At 50.6% G+C, this 18738-nt stretch overlaps 6 protein-coding genes across 6 annotated transcripts; 4 read left to right on the top strand and 2 right to left on the bottom strand.

Moving 5' to 3' along the window:
* Nucleotides 1–404: 404 nt before the first annotated feature.
* N7443_010570 (uncharacterized protein) lies at nt 405–1381 on the bottom strand (the record flags this gene model as incomplete). The annotated part of the gene is made up of 3 exons (XM_056890626.1): nt 405–545; nt 609–776; nt 869–1381. 3 exons carry the CDS (start codon nt 1379–1381, stop codon nt 405–407), a joined length of 822 nt encoding a protein of 273 aa, XP_056737117.1.
* Nucleotides 1382–3432: 2051 nt separating this feature from the next.
* Nucleotides 3433–4948, top strand: N7443_010571 (uncharacterized protein; the record flags this gene model as incomplete). Its single annotated transcript, XM_056890627.1, has 2 exons — nt 3433–4765; nt 4899–4948. The coding sequence occupies 2 exons, from the start codon at nt 3433–3435 to the stop codon at nt 4946–4948; spliced, it is 1383 nt and encodes a 460-aa protein (XP_056737118.1).
* A 1560-nt stretch (nt 4949–6508) lies between these two features.
* N7443_010572 (cleavage polyadenylation factor subunit CFT2) lies at nt 6509–9589 on the top strand (the record flags this gene model as incomplete). Its single annotated transcript, XM_056890628.1, has 2 exons — nt 6509–6657; nt 6712–9589. 2 exons carry the CDS (start codon nt 6509–6511, stop codon nt 9587–9589), a joined length of 3027 nt encoding a protein of 1008 aa, XP_056737119.1.
* Nucleotides 9590–9849: 260 nt separating this feature from the next.
* N7443_010573 (uncharacterized protein) lies at nt 9850–11829 on the bottom strand (the record flags this gene model as incomplete). Its single annotated transcript, XM_056890629.1, has 7 exons — nt 9850–9943; nt 9997–10068; nt 10119–10763; nt 10818–10995; nt 11043–11158; nt 11216–11616; nt 11680–11829. The coding sequence occupies 7 exons, from the start codon at nt 11827–11829 to the stop codon at nt 9850–9852; spliced, it is 1656 nt and encodes a 551-aa protein (XP_056737120.1).
* Nucleotides 11830–12424: 595 nt separating this feature from the next.
* N7443_010574 (Sec23/Sec24 family protein) lies at nt 12425–16078 on the top strand (the record flags this gene model as incomplete). The annotated part of the gene is made up of 7 exons (XM_056890630.1): nt 12425–12442; nt 12858–14096; nt 14150–14247; nt 14303–14643; nt 14696–15133; nt 15199–15390; nt 15444–16078. The coding sequence occupies 7 exons, from the start codon at nt 12425–12427 to the stop codon at nt 16076–16078; spliced, it is 2961 nt and encodes a 986-aa protein (XP_056737121.1).
* Nucleotides 16079–18070: 1992 nt separating this feature from the next.
* On the top strand, nt 18071–18616 carry N7443_010575 (putative extracellular thaumatin domain protein; the record flags this gene model as incomplete). Its single annotated transcript, XM_056890631.1, has 1 exon — nt 18071–18616. The coding sequence occupies one exon, from the start codon at nt 18071–18073 to the stop codon at nt 18614–18616; it is 546 nt and encodes a 181-aa protein (XP_056737122.1).
* Nucleotides 18617–18738: the final 122 nt, after the last annotated feature.

Below are 18738 nucleotides of genomic sequence, written 5' to 3' on the forward strand. Positions count from 1 at the left end.
CCACATGGAGTATCAATGATTGAAATGGAGATCAGCGGCTAAAGTGTTTGAATTGCCGCGTCTTCTACAGGAGCTAGCATTCCAAGGGTTGAAGTGGAACATGATGGTCGCGGAACAATCGTGCTAACATTAAGGGCCGCGTCTGCTTTGATGATTCAGTATTTGTCTGTCATTCCTCTGTGTTGTGCAACATATCAACCGCTTCGTCTGCTGGATATCCGATTGGATCATAGGAATCGCATCGATCCCTGGATCACCTGTACTAAATATTCGAGCATTGGGTCATGCACAGCCTCTATGACCTTCTTTTCATGCTTTGAGACTCCAAGATCTTTGGGCAAGGAGTTAAAATGGCCTGATATTTCTCTACGATATTGATTACTTACTTACTTACTAACTCCAAGTCATGTTTCGATCTGTGTTTCTTTACACTTAGGCTCCCATGCAGTTGGAATTCTCTCCACTAATTCAATCATCTGGGAAATCAAGGCCATGTCCTCATCAAAGTACCAGAATGGATATGCCGTGAATAGGAATGGATAAACCTTGTGTCCAACTGTTAGCACTACTTGTCAAATATGGGTTTCCGCCAGAATAAGAGGGAGTACATTCATAATCGCTCCATCAATCAACGTGATAATCAAAGTTGTCTGAGAGATAGTCTCCAGCACTCGCAATGTTCCGAGCTGAACATATTTCCTGGTTCCTCTCCCTGGAGAAAGCTCTCTCCAAATCCAAGAACCCGTAATTTTATCATCTTCATCTATCCTGTCAACCTATTCTGCTTCCTTGGCCAACTGTTTAGGTAATCCTCTGTCTAAGGCGTGCCATCGATAGGGGTAAGAGGTTCAATTTCTGGCTATCTAACAATCGCAAAAAGTTCCTCTTCCGTTGCTTCTAGTAGATTCGTGCAGCTGAACGCAATGTTCCGGCCGCTATTTCTAGCACAAGGCGAGTACAGTTCATACCTCAAAACAGAAGGATTGATATTATCTCCATGGTACATGCCTACACTGTGAGTTAATGTGAGAGCTTCCAAAAGCTGGGTCGTCGTCCGAAGTATGCTTTCTGGATTGAGTTTGTCCTGGCCCAAATGATAGTCTGTAAGTATTTTGTCAACGGTAGGGCCAAGTAGTTCAAATACAAAACACTGATGGACATCATTCAGGCCTTCATGGGTGAAAGATTCAAAGAGCCGAACAAGACATCTTGAGGAAAGACTGCCCCTGCAACAAGTATCTAGATGCGCCAAATTCTGTAGCTCTTTCGAGGCCTTCGACTGCCCAGGTGCTGTGAAATAAGCTACATTCAAATATTTGCATGAATGGGTAAGAGATGATAGGATTTGTTTGAAACCAACTTTAGATCTTTCGCGAGCCATACAGTGCAAAAGCTGCTCTCTACCCTAATTCGTGATATATTTCCCAGCGGCCATGTGGGAACGTTATCTTCTAGGGTGACCGGGTGTTCCCACTCGGGCTGGTATCTTACCAATGACTCGTATGTATAGAAAATTTTACTTGGACGGAAGAAAGATAGGCCCGTACTTCAGGATGGGGAGGCACTAGGGCAGAGATTTTGCCATTCAGAAGTCATGATGAGGCTGAGAAGGTGATTGCGCCGGGCCCAAGGGGGCCGGCCTTGATGACTAAATGCCCAGGTGGGCTTAAACAAGGCTCATCAGGGTACATCTAGGGAGATCGAATAGCTAAGTGGGTAAAGTATACCTCCTTTGTTCCTAATCTACGCAAACACGGGTTAGGCCCGAATGAATCCGACAAGGCACAGTGCACTTGTGCACACGAAGAACCTGATTTCGAGACTGGCTCTAAGACATACCCACTTTATGATTTAATCCCCAAGTCTCGGTGGTCACTGGAATGTGAAAAACCACACGGTAACCCAGGTGCCCGGGCAGAACGGGCTGTGCACTTCGTTTCCTCCCCCCGAATCAAGCTACTTGCTGTAACTTCTTTGTTCATTTCTGCTTTTAAAGTCCGCATAGACCCGGAAAATGCCTTCATCACGTACCAAATAGGCTAACTTGAAAAGTTTGTTGACGTGAACGCTCTTTATCCAAGGACAGTAGCCTGTCCACAGTTGTGTGATGAGCAGTCGATCTCTGGACAACCTAATCGATCAGATCGTCAATTGAGGTCCACTACACGCTCATCGTGAGTTCCACTCGGCAAGGTCAGATCAGTCTTGCCCCCAGCGGCTATTCAGCACAGGGCAATGACACCAACGGAGTAGCATGGTCGCATTCCAGAGGCGGGAAAATAGTAGCAAGATTGGGCGGATGATACTTCCACTTATGCGCACAGACGCAACGGCTCTTACGGCTCTCTTTCTGGTCTCAATAATCGAGTGCGTAGTAGACAAAGAATCTCCCGAGGAATGCGCCTTGCCTTGCTTACGGCGCTGGCGTGGCCTATTGTGTGGTCATGAACTCTAACTAGGGCAAAAGTCTTTGTCGGGCTGCCTTTCATGTGGAGTGGAAGATTGAAATAGGTCAACCTTGATTCTTTTGCACTCGATGTCTCCACTCGAGCCAGCCCTAAGGGGAAAGCAGCTCCCCCTTCGCAATCCGCAGGTCTGGGGAAATGTGTCGATCAGCGTAGCGATGTATCATCGAGGTAGCTCCTGTGGAGTATGGACGTAATAGTGTTATGAGTATTTACTTTCTAAGGGATGCCGACTGTGTCTTTATGTTATAACACCCACCAGAACCGTTGCCTTGGTCAGATGAGCCGAAGTGCAAGCTGCTTTGGATGGGAACAATATGACTCGTCTCGCTAAATCTGCCACTCTCCAGCTGACCATCTTGGTTTCTTCTTATCTACACCCCGGGCTTTCTATTGCTGATACCGCTGTCTTGCTGTCCATCGTCTAATTGCCTCTTGCAAAGCGTTGCTTCAACTCCCCAAAACCGCTTTCTGTGAGTGTCTCATCCAATATGTTGTGGTCCGGGCTACGAGGACATTTGACTGACTAGAATTACTCTCTTGAAGAAAACCGAGTCCAGTCTTCATCTCTATAATCTCCACTTCTTGCCGCCACCAGGAAACACTTGCATCGCAAATTCTGACTGTGCGATTTCTTTGTAACCCTGATCGAGGAATCTTGACACTAAATCGACCGTGCTACCAACAAAGAAGCCAATTTTGTGTCTAGTTTCTTTATCCTTGTGAGCCTCAAAGGAACCCGTGGAAGGGCCTCGAACTAATCTCTCGAAAAGAATTCAATTATATTAATTTGGAACAACGCTCTTTCCCTCAGTCTCGGTTTTGTGATTCTCTTTTCTCGACTGTGTCATTCTGTGAGTATAGTTTTTCCTTACTGTGAGTATAATGGCGATGACCCCCTCAGGCTCTACGCATAAGCTAATGGAGCTTCCGTATTGCAGTGAAATAAGATTTCCAGTATTAAACCATGGCAGCGCCTCCAGAGAAGTGGTATCAGCATGCCAAAGCCCCAAAACAACGAAAGTCATCGCCCTTAAAGACTATTGCGCTAGGGGATGGATCCTATTTTCCAAACGAATGGGATATCGAACATGTGGAAAGGGTTAGCCCTCCAGGGATCGAATCTCCGCCAAAAAGGCCGGCAAGGGCCTTGGTTCGAGACTTGAGCACAATCTTTGGAAAACGCGATTCTCGATTTGCTGCACATCCATACATGCGCTTGCGGGGAGGAACTGGTGGGCCTGGGCCATCAACTCTTCCGGCAGCTCCGCCAGTGACACCAGCAATCCGTGGATTACCCAAGATGGCCCATCCGAGGAAGGCCGGCGAAGAGATGTTGGTGATCCCACCAACTACGAGTATCTTTCTTGAAGGCAATCCTGGTGCTTGGCCGATAATCTATGTCGGAGACGATGCGCCGTGTCCTCGGGTGCGGTTCTCACTTGACCCAAAAGACCCTAATGAAGGGAAGGACCTTTCGAAAGACTTGATCAAAAAGGCCACCGGAAAGTGGGAGATCCCTGGCGCAGTCCCGACGGGAGACGTTCGATTGAGCCCGACTCATGCCAAATACAAGGCAGAGTACAAGGCACCCAGAGCCTTTGATTCAACAATAGGGCTTGGTGGATTGCAATGGGTATTTGACGCAGGCAACAATGAGGCTTACTGGAATGGGTTCACCAAAGACCAAATCATTGAATTCATGTACCGATCAGTCGAGGAGATTATGGGTGATTGGGTTTCTCGAGATCAACTTCGACAGTCAATCAAGAGCGGACCTCTTCAGAAGCAAGTGCAATATGTGGAAGATCCGCTGCCACCACTTCCTTCGCTACCCAGAAAATGTTTCCCCGAAGACCGATATGGATCACAGAATCTCGACGGCACGATGAAGAGATATGAAAACACTAGAAATTTCTGGGATACCTACATTCGGGACGATTTGGCTACGCGGCCCGGTGAAGCCAGAGACCCAAGGAGATTAGGGATGTTATCACAGAGACTGTTTTCTCATATGAGAGAAGTGTTTGATCGACCAGATGACGTTGGAAATCTGCTAGAGACATCTTCTGATGAGGATAATTCCTCTACAACACGCGTCAGGGAAGGTCGCCTTGGGACTCCCCGTCCAGGGCTACCCAGCCCTATTGTTTCTAGAACATACCCCAGGCGAAATCCCACAGAGGCCTTTAAAGAAACTTGTGGCGATCCAATGGAAATGGATCCACCGAATGACCCTGAACTAGGCCTTGACCCAATGGATACGACTGAAGATGGAGGAGGTCGGACCGCACGAGTTGGTGAGTACAAATGTGTTTGGGTCTGTGTTATCGTTTTGGTTCTCAGCATGTTCCTATGTCTATTTCTGTATTCGTTCAAAATCATCAGATGATGTAATTAGAAACGTGTCAAAAGAGTGTAGTTTCTATCCAGCGCAGTCTACACATTTGGACGAACAGAGCGGAGTATCTCTCGTCACCTGAGCCAGATTATGAATAGTCATTGGGTACGATGACCTCAAGTGGAGATTTTTGACATTCTTGACATCCCTAACATACTACAATTGCATGGCCCGTTTCCGAAATGATTTTGATCGCTAATGTTTTGATGATATAGATGAAGTGGTGGGCTTGCCGGAAGAGGAGGCCCCAGAAGTCGAGCAAGAGCAAGTTCCGACGGAATACGATACTGTTTCATCTTCTGGTCTATCTGAGGCTAAGTCTGGTCTATCTGAGCCCTCCTGGTGTCAGGAGAAGGAATCCGATAGTGATTCATCTTCTCTTTTGTCTTCTGCTAAAACTGGTCTATCCGAGCCATCGTCCAGCAAAGAAGGAAGAACCCCAGCGGTTGGTCCAGCAAGCAGAAAGAGGAAAGCATCCACGTCCCCGAAACCTACAAGAAAGAGGCAAAAGACTGGGTCTGCACCCACCCGCAGGACTCCTAGGCGCGATCGCAAAAAGCCAAACAGGCTGGGGTATACCTATACTGCTTCAGAACGCAGTGAAGAGAACAGTAAGTAGATATATTCTTGTCTCATAGGTGGAAACTAAATGGAAAGTCCTCGGTGAATGCTAACACGTCATTGTAGCTATAAGACCAATCACGATTCTGAAAAAGCCTATAAAGGCCCCTCAGCCCGCTGCTGTTCAAAGTAAGAGGCTCTATTAAAACCAGGGGCCAGATATAGAAGAACATGGAAGTGCCTCGGAAGAGGAAGAAGATGAGGAGGAGGAGTTGGCTGCAGGGGCCGCTGCGACTCTTATGAGCCACGATAGTAACGAAGGGACGTCGTACTACAACAAATGCGAGCAGATCTGTGATGACGCTCACGAGCGGGGGAAGTATTTCCCATCAAACACCGTCTTTCGTCGTATCAGGCCAAGGACTGGCATTGAGCTGCCGCCTGATGTGGCGAACAAAGCACCTCGTCAGCTCCCCCGTTCAAGTGCCACATTCCGGCCATTTGGCCCGAGAAAGTCAAACAAAAGTGAGACTATTTTATTGAGAGTAATGTGAGACGTGATTAGCAAGAGACTACTCCTAAGATCTAGCTGGAGAGAGTAGCGGTCATGATGATCTAGACGAGAGTGAAGTTTTGTTTTTAAGCTGGAAGAGACTTGTTAATGGACTCTGACTGTTTTGAAGGCATATTGAGTCGGCGTATTTTAGATTGCCACCTGTAGTAGAGAAGACTGAAACGGAATCCAAGTCGTAGAACTGTAATTCTGTACATAGTTCAGGAACCCCCCATGATTGGCCAGTTGAATCAAGGTCACATGACAGGTAGTGTACAAACCGCGCAAACATGGCCGACAAAGACAGCTCCGCGACAGTTGATTCCTCCCGATTTCGACCGGTCTTCTGTGATACCCTGTATTCGCTAGAAAACAGCTTGTGACTCCGGGGAAGCCTCCAATATCATGCGCTATCTCCTTTTTTAGAAGCAACATCCGGCCTTCAACTCGATTGGACGTGTTCCCCTCCCGAACACGCTCGGTCCAACGCAGTCGCAAATGCTCAGTCGCTGAACACCTGCAAGCAAGATGTTCACTTTCACTCCATTGCTAGGTGCGCAGTCATCGTCATCAAGGGCATCGCAATCTATCCTAGAGCTTGACGGAGGCATCAAGATCCTCGTGGACGTCGGATGGGACGATACGTTTGACACTCGTGACTTGGTGGAGCTGGAGAAGTTAGTCTAATCAACCGAAGTCTTCACTTCAGTGCTAACATTACCTTTGTACAGGCATATTCCGACTCTCTCCCTCATTCTTATCACCCACGCGACTTCGGCGCATATCGGCGCCTTCGTCCACTGCTGTCGAACCTTCCCTCTCTTTTCTCAGATCCCTATCTATGCGACAAGCCCAGTGATCGCCCTCGGTCGCACAAGCCTACAAGACCTTTATGCTTCGGCACCTCTCGCCGCGACATTTCTACCCAATGCATCGGTATCAGAACCCGGCGCCGCAACGGCTGCTTCTGCAGTATCCGGGGAAGGCGAAGGAAACCCCAAAGCTGCTGGCAGCACCGGAAAGGTTCTTCTCCCGGCTCCAACGACGGAAGAAATCGCTCGATACTTCTCTTTGATTCAGCCTCTCAAGTATTCGCAACCCCACCAACCGACTCCATCTCCATTCTCGCCGCCCCTGGATGGGCTTACGCTTACCGCTTACAATGCCGGACACACCGTGGGTGGAACTATCTGGCACATCCAGCATGGAATGGAGTCTATTGTTTACGCAATGGATTGGAACCAGGCACGCGAGGGCGTTGTAGCAGGCGCTGCATGGTTTGGTGGTTCTGGAGCCAGCGGAACAGAGGTCATTGAGTCATTGCGGAAGCCAACAGCTTTGATCTGCAGTTCCCAGGGAGGTGATAAGTTCGCCCCATCTGGAGGTCGCAAGAAGCGAGATGATCTGCTGCTTGATATGATCCGAAGCAGTCTGGCCAAAGGCGGTACTGTTCTCATTCCAACGGACACAAGTGCGCGGGTCCTTGAACTGGTTTATTCACTTGAACACGCCTGGCGTGACGCGGCGACTGGCGAGAAGGACGATGTGCTGAAAGGTGCCGGTCTCTATCTGGCTGGCAAAAAGGTCAACACCACGTTGCGCCTAGCCCGTAGTATGCTTGAATGGATGGACGAGAATATTATTCGTGAGTTTGAAGCTGCTGAAAGCGCGGACGCGGCTGGCCAAAAGGCAGGTGGACAGGGACAGGACAAAAGTTCCGGAAAAGGTGGAGGGCCCTTCCATTTCAAACATCTGAAGACCGTCGAACGTAAGAAGCGACTCGATAAGCTTCTGACAGACCAAGGCCCCAAAGTCATTCTTGCCTCAGACACATCATTGGCTTGGGGATTCTCCAAGGAATCTCTTCGACGGGTCGCCGAGGGTCCCAACAACCTTCTGTTGCTGACGGAATCATTCCGCACCAAAGTGCCCGAGGTTCAAGAGGCTCACAATACGATGTCAATTGGAAGTATGATCTGGCAATGGTATGAAGAGCGGAGAGACGGTGTGGCGCTGGAGAGAACAGCCGATGGGGAATTACTCGAACAGGTCCACAGCGGCGGACGGGAATTGACATGGACCGACGTACAAAGAGGCCCTCTGGATGCTGGCGAGCAACTACTATATCAGCAATATCTCGCCACGAAACGACAACTCCAGGATACCACCCAAGCGCGTGGCCAGGAAACACTTGAGACCGTAGCCGACGCACTGGACGACCGGTCAAGCTCAACCTCTTCAGAAGACTCGGATTCCGAGCAGCAAGGTCGTGTGCTCAACTTCTCAGCATCACTTGCCCACTCGAACCGAAGCAAGCTAGCCCTTACCGACGAAGATCTGGGCATTAACGTTCTACTTCGACGCAAGAATGTCTACGATTATGACGTGCGCGGCAAGAAGGGACGTGAACGCATGTTCCCATACGTTGCATCAAGAAAGAAGGGTGATGAATACGGAGAGTTCATTCGACCTGAAGAATACCTACGAGCAGAGGAGCGCGAAGAAATCGACATGCAACAGCGACGGTCTGACGCGCAGACCAAGCTTGGTCAAAAAAGACGATGGGACGACGCCACCGGTACTGGTGGCCGCAGACTTTCTGGAGGTGCGGCTGGACGTAAGCGCCAGCAAGTGTCCAAAGATGGCCAAAGGGCCGAGTCAGGTCCAGGTGATGATGCCAGCCTTGCTTCTGGTGAAGATGCCGATGCCGCTATATCTTCTGAAGACGAGGTTGATGGTCAAGCACTCGAAGGACCTGCGAAGGCCGTCTACAACAAGGAGTCAATTACGATCAACGCTCGGATTGCATTTATTGACTGTATGGGCTTGCACGATAAGCGCAGTCTGGAGATGTTGATTCCCCTCATCCAACCCCAGAAGCTGATTCTGGTTGGTGGAATGAAAGAAGAAACCTCTGCTTTGGCAGCTGAGTGCAAGAAGCTCCTGGCTGCCAAGGCCGGAGTAGATGTCTCTGCTGCTGCTGCCGAAGCCGCCGCGATCATCTTCACACCTGTGAATGGTGAAGTTATTGATGCCAGTGTCGACACCAATGCTTGGATGGTCAAGCTGAGTAACAGCCTTGTCCGCCGCCTGAACTGGCAGCACGTTCGCAGCTTGGGCGTCGTCGCTCTGACCGCACAATTGCGAGGACCTGAATCCACCGATGACGATGAAAGCGCAGGTGCCGACGCATCTGGCAAGAAGATGAAAATGGTCAAAGACGAGGCCGCCTCTTCCGCAGTCACCCCGACATCGAACAACGCCAAGTCTGCAGACAAATCAGCCCTGATCCCTCTTCTTGATACTTTACCTGTCAGCATGGCTGCAGGAACCAGATCGGCGGCCCGACCACTGCATGTTGGCGATCTACGACTGGCCGATCTGCGCAAACTGATGCAGGCGGCTGGTCACACCGCCGAGTTCCGGGGTGAAGGTACACTTCTCATTGACAAGTCAGTGGCAGTGCGGAAGTCAGGCACTGGCAAGATCGAGGTTGAAGCTTCGGCGCAATCATCGGCCAATCAGGCCACCCAAGGTCGCGGTGCCGGTAGCTTCTTGGCCGTGAAGAGGAAGATCTATGAAGGCCTGGCTGTTGTGGCAGGAAATTAAGGCAGGCTACGTATGTAATTTTACCATCCACTGATGTATAACTTGATCTGCAATGAAGAAATTATTCATGATCATCTATGCTAGCTCGTAAGGTTCTTTGAACCCTTTTCCTAGACTGATCAACGCACATAAAGAAGGCGTCGAACTTTTCTTAATCCAATCTATTCCTTTTTTCTGTTCTATGAAGTCTATAGAAGTGCCCAGCACTTCGTCCTAAGATTGTCGGATTAAGATTATTGAGCCGGCACATGCAGTAGTCTCTAGACGGTAATATCGTCAGGCTCTTCGCAGTCGTTTGTATCCTCTGAAGGAATTTCCTGGATGATGTCGTTGGTTTGGGGACCCGTGTATTTTCTGCGGAGAAGTGTTAATATTGGCTCTCCTCATGAGATGGACTGTATACCTACCCTCTCGCAGCGACCCACCACCAAACTAGGGAGAATAATCCAATGAAGGCAGCAACACAGATCGCGTAATTCCTATGACCAAGATTAGAAGGGTACAGTAGTAAGCATGAAAGGATTCTCACATGTTCGCCGGTGTCACTGGCAGCTGAGATGGGAAGAAAAGGATAGTGCTGATAAACAACACCCAAATGACAGCAACATAATTGATCAAAGTGCCCCATCTGCCAAGTGTAAAGGGGCCTTCGATGAACTTGACCTTCCTCTTGTATATCTGATGAGCGAGAATGACAGACACATAAGACAGATCAAGTGCCGGAGCCGTGACGCTGAAAATGGCAGTAGCAGTTTCTGTAGATCCAATGGCAATGCAATTGAGACCAGCGCTGAAAAAGACCACAAACCAGACAGCGTTGATGGGAGTCTGAGTATAAGGGTTGACCTTTGATAGGAACTCGGAAAAGGGCAGCGCGTTGTCTCTGGCAAAGGCGTATGCCATTCTTGTATCGGCCAACATGGCTGAACAGCCCGTGAAGAATTGCACCAAGATGGCAAAAGCCCACATGGTGGAACCGCCTACCTTTCCACCGGCGTTCAGGAAGATCTGTGCGGCGGGGAGGCCAGTCGGGCTATGCAGGATCTCATCAAACTCAGTGAGACAGAAACACATACAGACTGTCAACATCCAGCCAAATACTCCAGAGACCAACACCGCGGTCTTGATAGCAACTGGGCCTCTCACAGCGGCATCATGGGTTTCCTCCGACATGCTAAGATAGATGTGAGCGTCTATCGGGTATTGAAGTACATATATTAGGACTCACTGAGTCGTTCCATCATAGTCTGTCATAGTCCAAGCAACAGACAAGAAGCCTAAAAAGAACGAGAATACCTTGGAGCCCCACCCGGACCCGTCAGTGAAGTGGGTAAAGACCCACGAGGCGGGTTGTTTATCCGGAGTGAGATACAGCAATGCAATACAAATGCAGATAGTTGCAGATACTATGCTGCCGTTAGCAGCGTCCATTTTAGATGACGTTTTATCATACTGTTAATTGGAGCGAACCAAAGAATGATTCGGTGCAGGGTTTTTGTTGTCAGTGAACAGATCACGCCGATTATGCACAGCAGCCCAATCGATACCAAAACAGTCTGCAGTGCGGTCCTAGCGGCATGTCAGAGGACGAGCAGGGTCATAAAATGGGAAAAATGATAGACTCACGGTGAATAAGAATATTGGCCTTCGACCAGATCCGAGTTCATACTAACGCCGGCCAGTAGCATCTGGCTAACGGTATAAGCCACACTGGAGACACCAGCCGTCTGACCGAGCAGATTGCACCAACCCTGGATCCACGAGAAGATTGGGACCTGATCGGCCGGAACAACATGTTTGGTAACGAAATACATGCCACCGGCGGTTGGATAGGCCGAGACCAATTCCGCGACGGAACTGCCGATACACATCGCCATGCAGGAGCCGATCAACCAGCACCATACAGCCGTGGCCGGACCACCAGCCGATAGCGGCGAGCCAAATGTTGCTGGCACCGACCCAAGGACTCCTAGGATGGAGATGGCATACGAGACGGTGGACCATTTCGAGAACTCTCGTCGCAATTCCTGATCAGGTTGCGATTAGAGGGGGCCGATAAAGGGCGTGCAGGGTAACACGGGCGCAGGTACCTGTTTGTATCCAATTCGAGCCAACAGCAGCTCATCGTCATCCTGAATAGTCGCCATCAGGGAGGGGATAGGTGATATCGAATCAGGATCTTGAATTTGACCACCTCTAGGTTTGCGATCCGGGTCTGGGGGTTTCACCGTCTGGCCCATAAGTATAGATAAGGTTGGTGTGTAGGTAAGGAGGGGGCGATGGAAAAAGCAGAAAAAAAAATATAATATAAAAAGATATGCACTTACGAGGTCCTATGCTACAGATTTTATATCTACTAGGACGGTGACGCCAGATGGAGGGGCAAAGGTCCGATCCAGGAGAGTCGAAACGACGGTGAGATGCAGAACCCTAGGCCAAATATGGGTCAAATGTCGGCACTCGTTCCATCACGGAGACCAAGGCGATCAGCGCGAATCAATTGATTCGAACAGATGCACGTTCGCACAGGGGTGTGCTCAAATTGATAGTAACGTGGACAGGGATATAAGATCGAGATATTCAGTGAGAATGTCTCGAGGTAACTAAGACGACATAGCCAAGAGGACTACTGGTGGGTCTAGTTTGGCGGCGCCATGATTCGCGTGTCCGTCTTTGGAGACGCGTTGCAATCTGTGTCTGGATACAATATCTTGAGTAATAGATTAAAAGAGAATTAACGCTCTTAGAATTGTGTAAGCTATGTAAAAGGGTCGAGAGAATAATTCTAGTGTTTAGGCCCCTTTAAATATTCCGTTATAGGACGTTTCTGGAACAATGAAGAGTCGGCTGGGCGTTCCGCTTTTTTTTTTTTTTTTTTTTTTTTTTGGTTTTTAACGCTATCGTACCATAAAGGCATTATGAGTGTCAAACAAAAAAAAGCTGTCAAAAAAAAGATTGATTATTGCCTCCATCTTAAACGAAAAAAAAGAGGTGAGAACACGAAATACAGTCCTGACTGTTTATGGTTCGACACGTGAAGAACCTCGGAAGCACGTAAATCCGTGGGGAACTAAGGCTAGGTGGTCAATCCGGTATATCGTCAACATTCGCGGGGTGCTGCAATCATCCCTGGTCATGCTCCGCTGAGCTTCTTTTCTCTCTATTTCCTTGGATCCTAGCCGTGATTCATAATGGCTGATCCTTCCATGTATCACACAATGGGGGGTCAAGACCCCTCTAACTCACACTCGCAATTCCCCCTCAACAGCCCTACTCTCCAGGCGCTGCACCTCAACAACCATACTCTCCTGGTGCGGCTCCGCAGCAACCAGGAGCTTCCTACAGTAACCCGGCACCGAACCAGTGGTCTACATACGGTTCTCCTCAGCAACAGCCCGGACCCGCGGAGGCATACAATGCACAGCCAGTTCCCATGGGGGCAGGAGACCCGAACATGGCAGGGTTGGCTTCTCAGATGAGTGGCCTGGGCATTGCGCCAGATGCTGGAGCTAAGACACATCGGAAGAAGCACCGCCATGCTTATCACGATATTGGAACCGGGAGTGCTGCTCCTGCTAGTGGGATGCCCATGGCAGGCGCGCCGCAGCAGGATTCTCGATTCCTTAGCACTGGATTCAATCAGGATACGCGACCAGTGTCGCCGCTGGCTGCACTCCAGCAAGGGCAGACCGCGCAGCCGGGAATAGGTTCGCAGCCTGGCATGGCCGGTGGTGCGGATTCCGTCGCTACACAAGGTCGAATTGACCCCGAACAGATCCCAAGCATCCCTCGATCACGCGACGTGCCCGCTCAGTACTATTTCAACCATGTCTATCCTACTATGGACCGGCATTTGCCTCCGCCATCGTCAATTCCCTTTGTCGCCCACGACCAGGGCAACTCCTCACCGAAATACGCTCGTCTGACACTCAACAACATTCCCTCGACCTCCGACTTCCTCTCCTCTACCGGATTACCTCTAGGCATGATCTTGCAACCACTAGCACCTCTGGACGCCGGCGAACAACCCATTCCCGTGCTGGATTTCGGAGACGTAGGCCCCCCCAGATGTCGACGATGCCGAACCTACATCAACCCCTTTATGTCGTTCCGCGCCGGTGGTAGCAAGTTTGTCTGCAACATGTGCACGTTCCCCAATGATACGTCATCCGAATACTTTGCGCCCCTCGATCCATCCGGCGCGCGCGTGGACCGTATGCAGCGGCCAGAATTGATGATGGGCACGGTGGAATTCTTGGTGCCAAAGGAATATTGGAACAAGGAGCCCGTTGGTCTGCAGACCGTGTTTTTGATCGATGTTAGCCGGGAGTCAGTTCACCGAGGCTTCTTGAAGGGTGTTTGCGAGGGTATCGCGGAGGCCCTGTATGGCGAGGATGGGGCAGCAGATGGAACCGAGGGCGATGAAGCCAAGGCACGCAGAATCCCCACAGGTTCAAAGATCGGAATTGTCACATTTGATAAGGAAGTGCAGTTCTACAACCTTACTGTAGGTGAAATAATTATCCACAAGCAATTTGCTTCATACTGACAGCAACATAGGCGACACTGGATCAGGCCCAGATGATGGTAATGACGGATCTAGAGGAGCCTTTCGTACCATTGGGTGAGGGTCTGTTTGTCGATCCCTACGAATCTAAGTATGTACAGGTCAACATTCAATCTGCATATAAGCCTGCTAACAAAGTGAACTAGGTCCGTTATTACATCGCTGCTGAACCGGATACCTACTATTTTTCAACATATTAAAAATCCCGACCCGGCTTTGTTGCCCGCCCTTAACGCTGCTCTTGCATCGCTACAGCAGACTGGCGGTAAAGTTGTCTGCTCAGTGGCAAGCTTGCCTACCTGGGGGCCTGGACAGCTTTCGGTGCGGGAGGATCCCAAGTTACACGGCACCGATGCGGAACGCAAATTGTTCACCACAGAGAACCCGGCCTGGAAGAAGACAGCGACCAAGTTCGCCGAGGCTGGAGTCGGCGTGGATCTCTTCATTGCCGCTCCCGGTGGCACATACATGGACGTGGCGACCATTGGTAAGTCGAAACACGCAAAACCCACCATGCAATCAACTGATTTTGGATATAGGGCACGTCTCTGGCCTTACTGGCAGCGAGACCTTCTTCTATCCCAACTTCCATGCCCCACGCGATCTCCTGAAAATCCGGCGGGAGATGGCACATGTCGTGCAACGAGATACCGGTTACCAGGCATTGATGAAAGTGCGATGCTCAAATGGTCTCCAGGTGTCTTCGTACCACGGCAATTTCGTGCAGAATACTCTTGGTGCAGACCTCGAGATCGCGAGTGTCGATGCGGACAAGGCCATCGGAGTCATCTTCAGCTACGACGGAAAGCTTGATCCCAAGCTTGATGCTCACTTCCAGGCTGCATTGCTCTATACTTCGGCTGATGGTCAACGCCGGGTCCGCTGTATCAATGTGGTGGCCGCTGTTAACGACGGCGCCATGGAGACAGTGAAATTCGTGGATCAGGATGCCGTCGTGTCGGTCATCGCCAAGGAAGGTAAGTTCGGAGTCTCTAATACTCTACAGTTTGATGGGTGATGGTATACTAACCACCTGTTATAGCTGCTTCCAAGACACTCGACAAGAACCTCAAGGATATTCGTGCCAACATCTCTGAGAAGACGGTCGATATCTTTAGCGGATACCGCAAGATCTTTTCTGGCTCACACCCACCTGGCCAGCTGGTCTTGCCGGAGAACTTGAAAGAATTCTCCATGTACATGCTCAGCTTGATCAAGTCAAGAGCATTCAAGGGTGAGAGAGACTACGACCGCACGAGCACGGCTTTTGTTAACTTGTTTTTTTAGGTGGCAACGAGGCGTCAGACCGCCGGACTCACGACATGCGCATGATACGAGCCTTCGGCTGCACGGAGCTATCCCTCTACCTCTACCCTCGTATTCTTCCCATCCATAACATGAACCCGGAGGACGGATTCCCCAATGAGCACGGACAGCTCCAAGTACCACCAGCACTACGGGCTAGTTTCTCCAAGATTGAGGAGGGCGGTGTCTATCTCGTGGACAATGGCCAGACCGTTCTACTGTGGCTGCATGCGCAAGTCTCACCAAACCTTCTGGAGGACTTGTTTGGCCCCGGTCAAAACTCGCTACAGGTACTGAGTCCCAATCTCTCGGCTCTGCCGGTGCTGGAGACACATCTCAACGCCCAAGTGCGGAACTTGTTGCAATACTTCTCCACCGTGCGCGGATCTAAAGCGGTCACGATCCAGTTGGCACGACAGGGACTTGATGGGGCGGAGTATGAATTTGCCCGATTGCTACTGGAAGACCGGAACAACGAAGCCCAAAGCTACGTGGACTGGTTGGTACACATTCACCGGCAGATCAATCTCGAGCTTGCCGGTCACCGCAAGAAGGAGGAAACAACGGGTGAGAGTACATTGGCTAGTTTGTCGGCTATGCGGGCGCCGTATTGGTAAGCCCGGAGCAGCCAGATCAGAGGCCAGCAGGCGTAGGTCCCGGCACTGATCCCACCAGCTCCGGGCCCCCGTTGGGCTGCAGGCACCCTGGTCCTAAGCACGAAAAAGGGACGGGAGAACGCCGGCCCAACTGGGAAGGTGACTCAAAGTGGCTGTGGGAACTCCACCAGGCGGGGGGAGCCCTGGAGGGTTCAGGGCATGCGACACATTGGAGAGCTCTGTACACAGTAGTATACCTAGTATTGTTTATTAACCATTTTGATCTGGACCATCTAGCCCACCTTGATGGGCATACATCGCGGACTAAGACGGAAATGGGGTCTAGCGGGACACCGCACCCCGGGCACTAGGCCGCAGGTACCAGACGGATCAGCGGAAGGGCTAACATGTGCCCCCTCTCTTGGAAGGCCCCTCTGACCCTCCGGCCCAACAGGAGCGGTCTAGAATAATCACAGGCATTCTGGAAGATCGCCGGGTAAAGCCTTGGGACCGTTTCGGTGAACTTTCCAGTGTTTGCCTCCCCGCTCTACCCTAGTCAACTCCTAGTCTAGTCAGGTCCCAGTCCCACTCGTTAAGGTAACGTCCGGTGCTGGCCGGACGCAGTGTTGGGCCGAGACTAGAACGATCGGAGTATGCATAGAATATTCAATGTCGGTGCGCACATGATCAGTTGATGAGTAGAGACCAACCGTTCGCGGGTCAGGGTTCAAGGTTTCAGGTGTTCGGGGCCAGCAATTCCAATTACGAAATACAAGATATGATAGAATAAAAAAAGAAACCAGGATGGAAACCGCGCATCGCCACAGTCATTTGGTAAAAAAAAATCCAGACTTGATCGCCAGGTACCTAAGAGGCCGGGCGACGTCAGAGGCGTGTACGCAGTATAGAATGGAGAATAAGAAAATTCTGACGGTGTGGATTAGCCACAGATGCGAGATTTTCAGGAACAGAAACTGTGCGCGCGGGCGACTTGTCGAGGGGATGTGATAGGCAGGTGGAGTGGAGGGGGACACGTCGAAACGGCCAACATCCGGTCACCAGTCAGATCGGGCATCTCTATCCATTATCCGGTCTCTTTTTTATGGCAAAAATCCAGTCCGAAGGCCGCAGTGCCACCATGGTTCCTGGGGTGGCTATTTGATACTATTTAGGATCTATGGGTTGCCGAGGCCAAATGCCAAATGCCATGAAGAAGTTGTCCCAAGGTTTCCTTTTTTTTTTGCCGTTTGGAGGGACGGAACGTGAAGTGGAGTAGTGGCTATTACCACGGAACTAGTATGGCCTGGGATAAAATGCACGCACTTTTGTACCATACACGCACTGCAAGATTGCCATTTCCCATCATTGCTCGGGACTGTCAGGTACGAGCGACACGTCACTTCTGAACAACTGATTCTATATCACACCGCATACTCTATTTCATGGTAGATTGTGGAAAATTACCCGAGACAAAAGTACTGGACTTCGTCTAGTGCAAGGATGAATTGATGTATAGAGTGTAGAATTGATACCTGCCCTCTCCTCCAGGGCTACACTATACTCAACTTGGCGCCCTAAAAAGAAGAATCCCCTCTGTGGTCCAGACCATGAAACGATGCGACGTCAGGCGAATCGCTCCGTCACTTTCATTGACCCCGCCGTGATTCGCCTTCGAGGGTCCACTCATCTGATTTTGCCTTTTAGAGGTTCCACTGTTCCTAGATTCGATCCATGGATCAGGTCTGCGTGGCTGCACCCGACACGTTTTTTGCTGAATTGGTACCTGTCTGGGGTCCCTGCCAGGGACCCTTCTTAAAATTATAAAGAGGGCCTCACCCACCCCGATCTTTCTCTCTATCAAACCACGTCTCTCACTCCTTGAAGACCTACTTTCCTTTCCGAGATCGATTCTCGAGACACTCCTTCGTCTGTCGACCAGACCACAATCCTTACAAAACACTATCTATATATCAAAACCCACAGTCTTTTTGACCCAACACAATCTCTATCAAAATGATGTTCACCAAGACTTTCGGCATTGCCGCTGCCTTCGCCACTCTGGCTTCTGCCCTGCCCTCCGGCATGATGGTCCGTCGTAACGACACCGTCCCCGCCAGTGGCTCCGTCATGATCACCAACAACCTGAACATGGACGTCTACGCCTGGTCCGTGACCGACGTTGTCGGCTCCATGCAGACCCTGACTGCCAACGGCGGTACCTACTCCGAGGCCTGGCAGACCAACCCCAACGGCGGCGGTGTTTCCATCAAGCTGGCCACCGACCCCAGCCAGACCGATGTGCTCCAGTTCGAGTACACCCAGGCCACCGATACCATCTTCTGGGATCTGTCCTGCATCAACATGGAGTCTGGTTCCGAGTTCAGCACCTATGGTTTCTCCGTCCTGCCCTCCGAGGGCCAGTCCTCTTCTTGCCCCTCCGCTGTCTGCTCTGCCGGTGATGCCGCCTGCGCCGCCGCCTACCTGTTCCCTACTGATGACCACGCCACCCACGGCTGCCCCATCGACACCGGTCTGGCTCTTAACCTTGGCCAGTCTTAAACTGGTCAATACATGACATGAACCTGCCGGTTGACCCGCGCACTCTTTTATTAAGGGTCTTTACCTTTCGTCTCACCAGCCAGCTTGGTGATCTCTTTGTTTCTTCGTTTCACCCCAGTTGG

This window comes from Penicillium atrosanguineum (genome assembly GCF_028827265.1).
Source record: "Penicillium atrosanguineum strain IBT 20685 chromosome Unknown utg000008l_segment0_segment0, whole genome shotgun sequence".
Taxonomy (NCBI): Eukaryota; Fungi; Ascomycota; class Eurotiomycetes; order Eurotiales; family Aspergillaceae; genus Penicillium; species Penicillium atrosanguineum.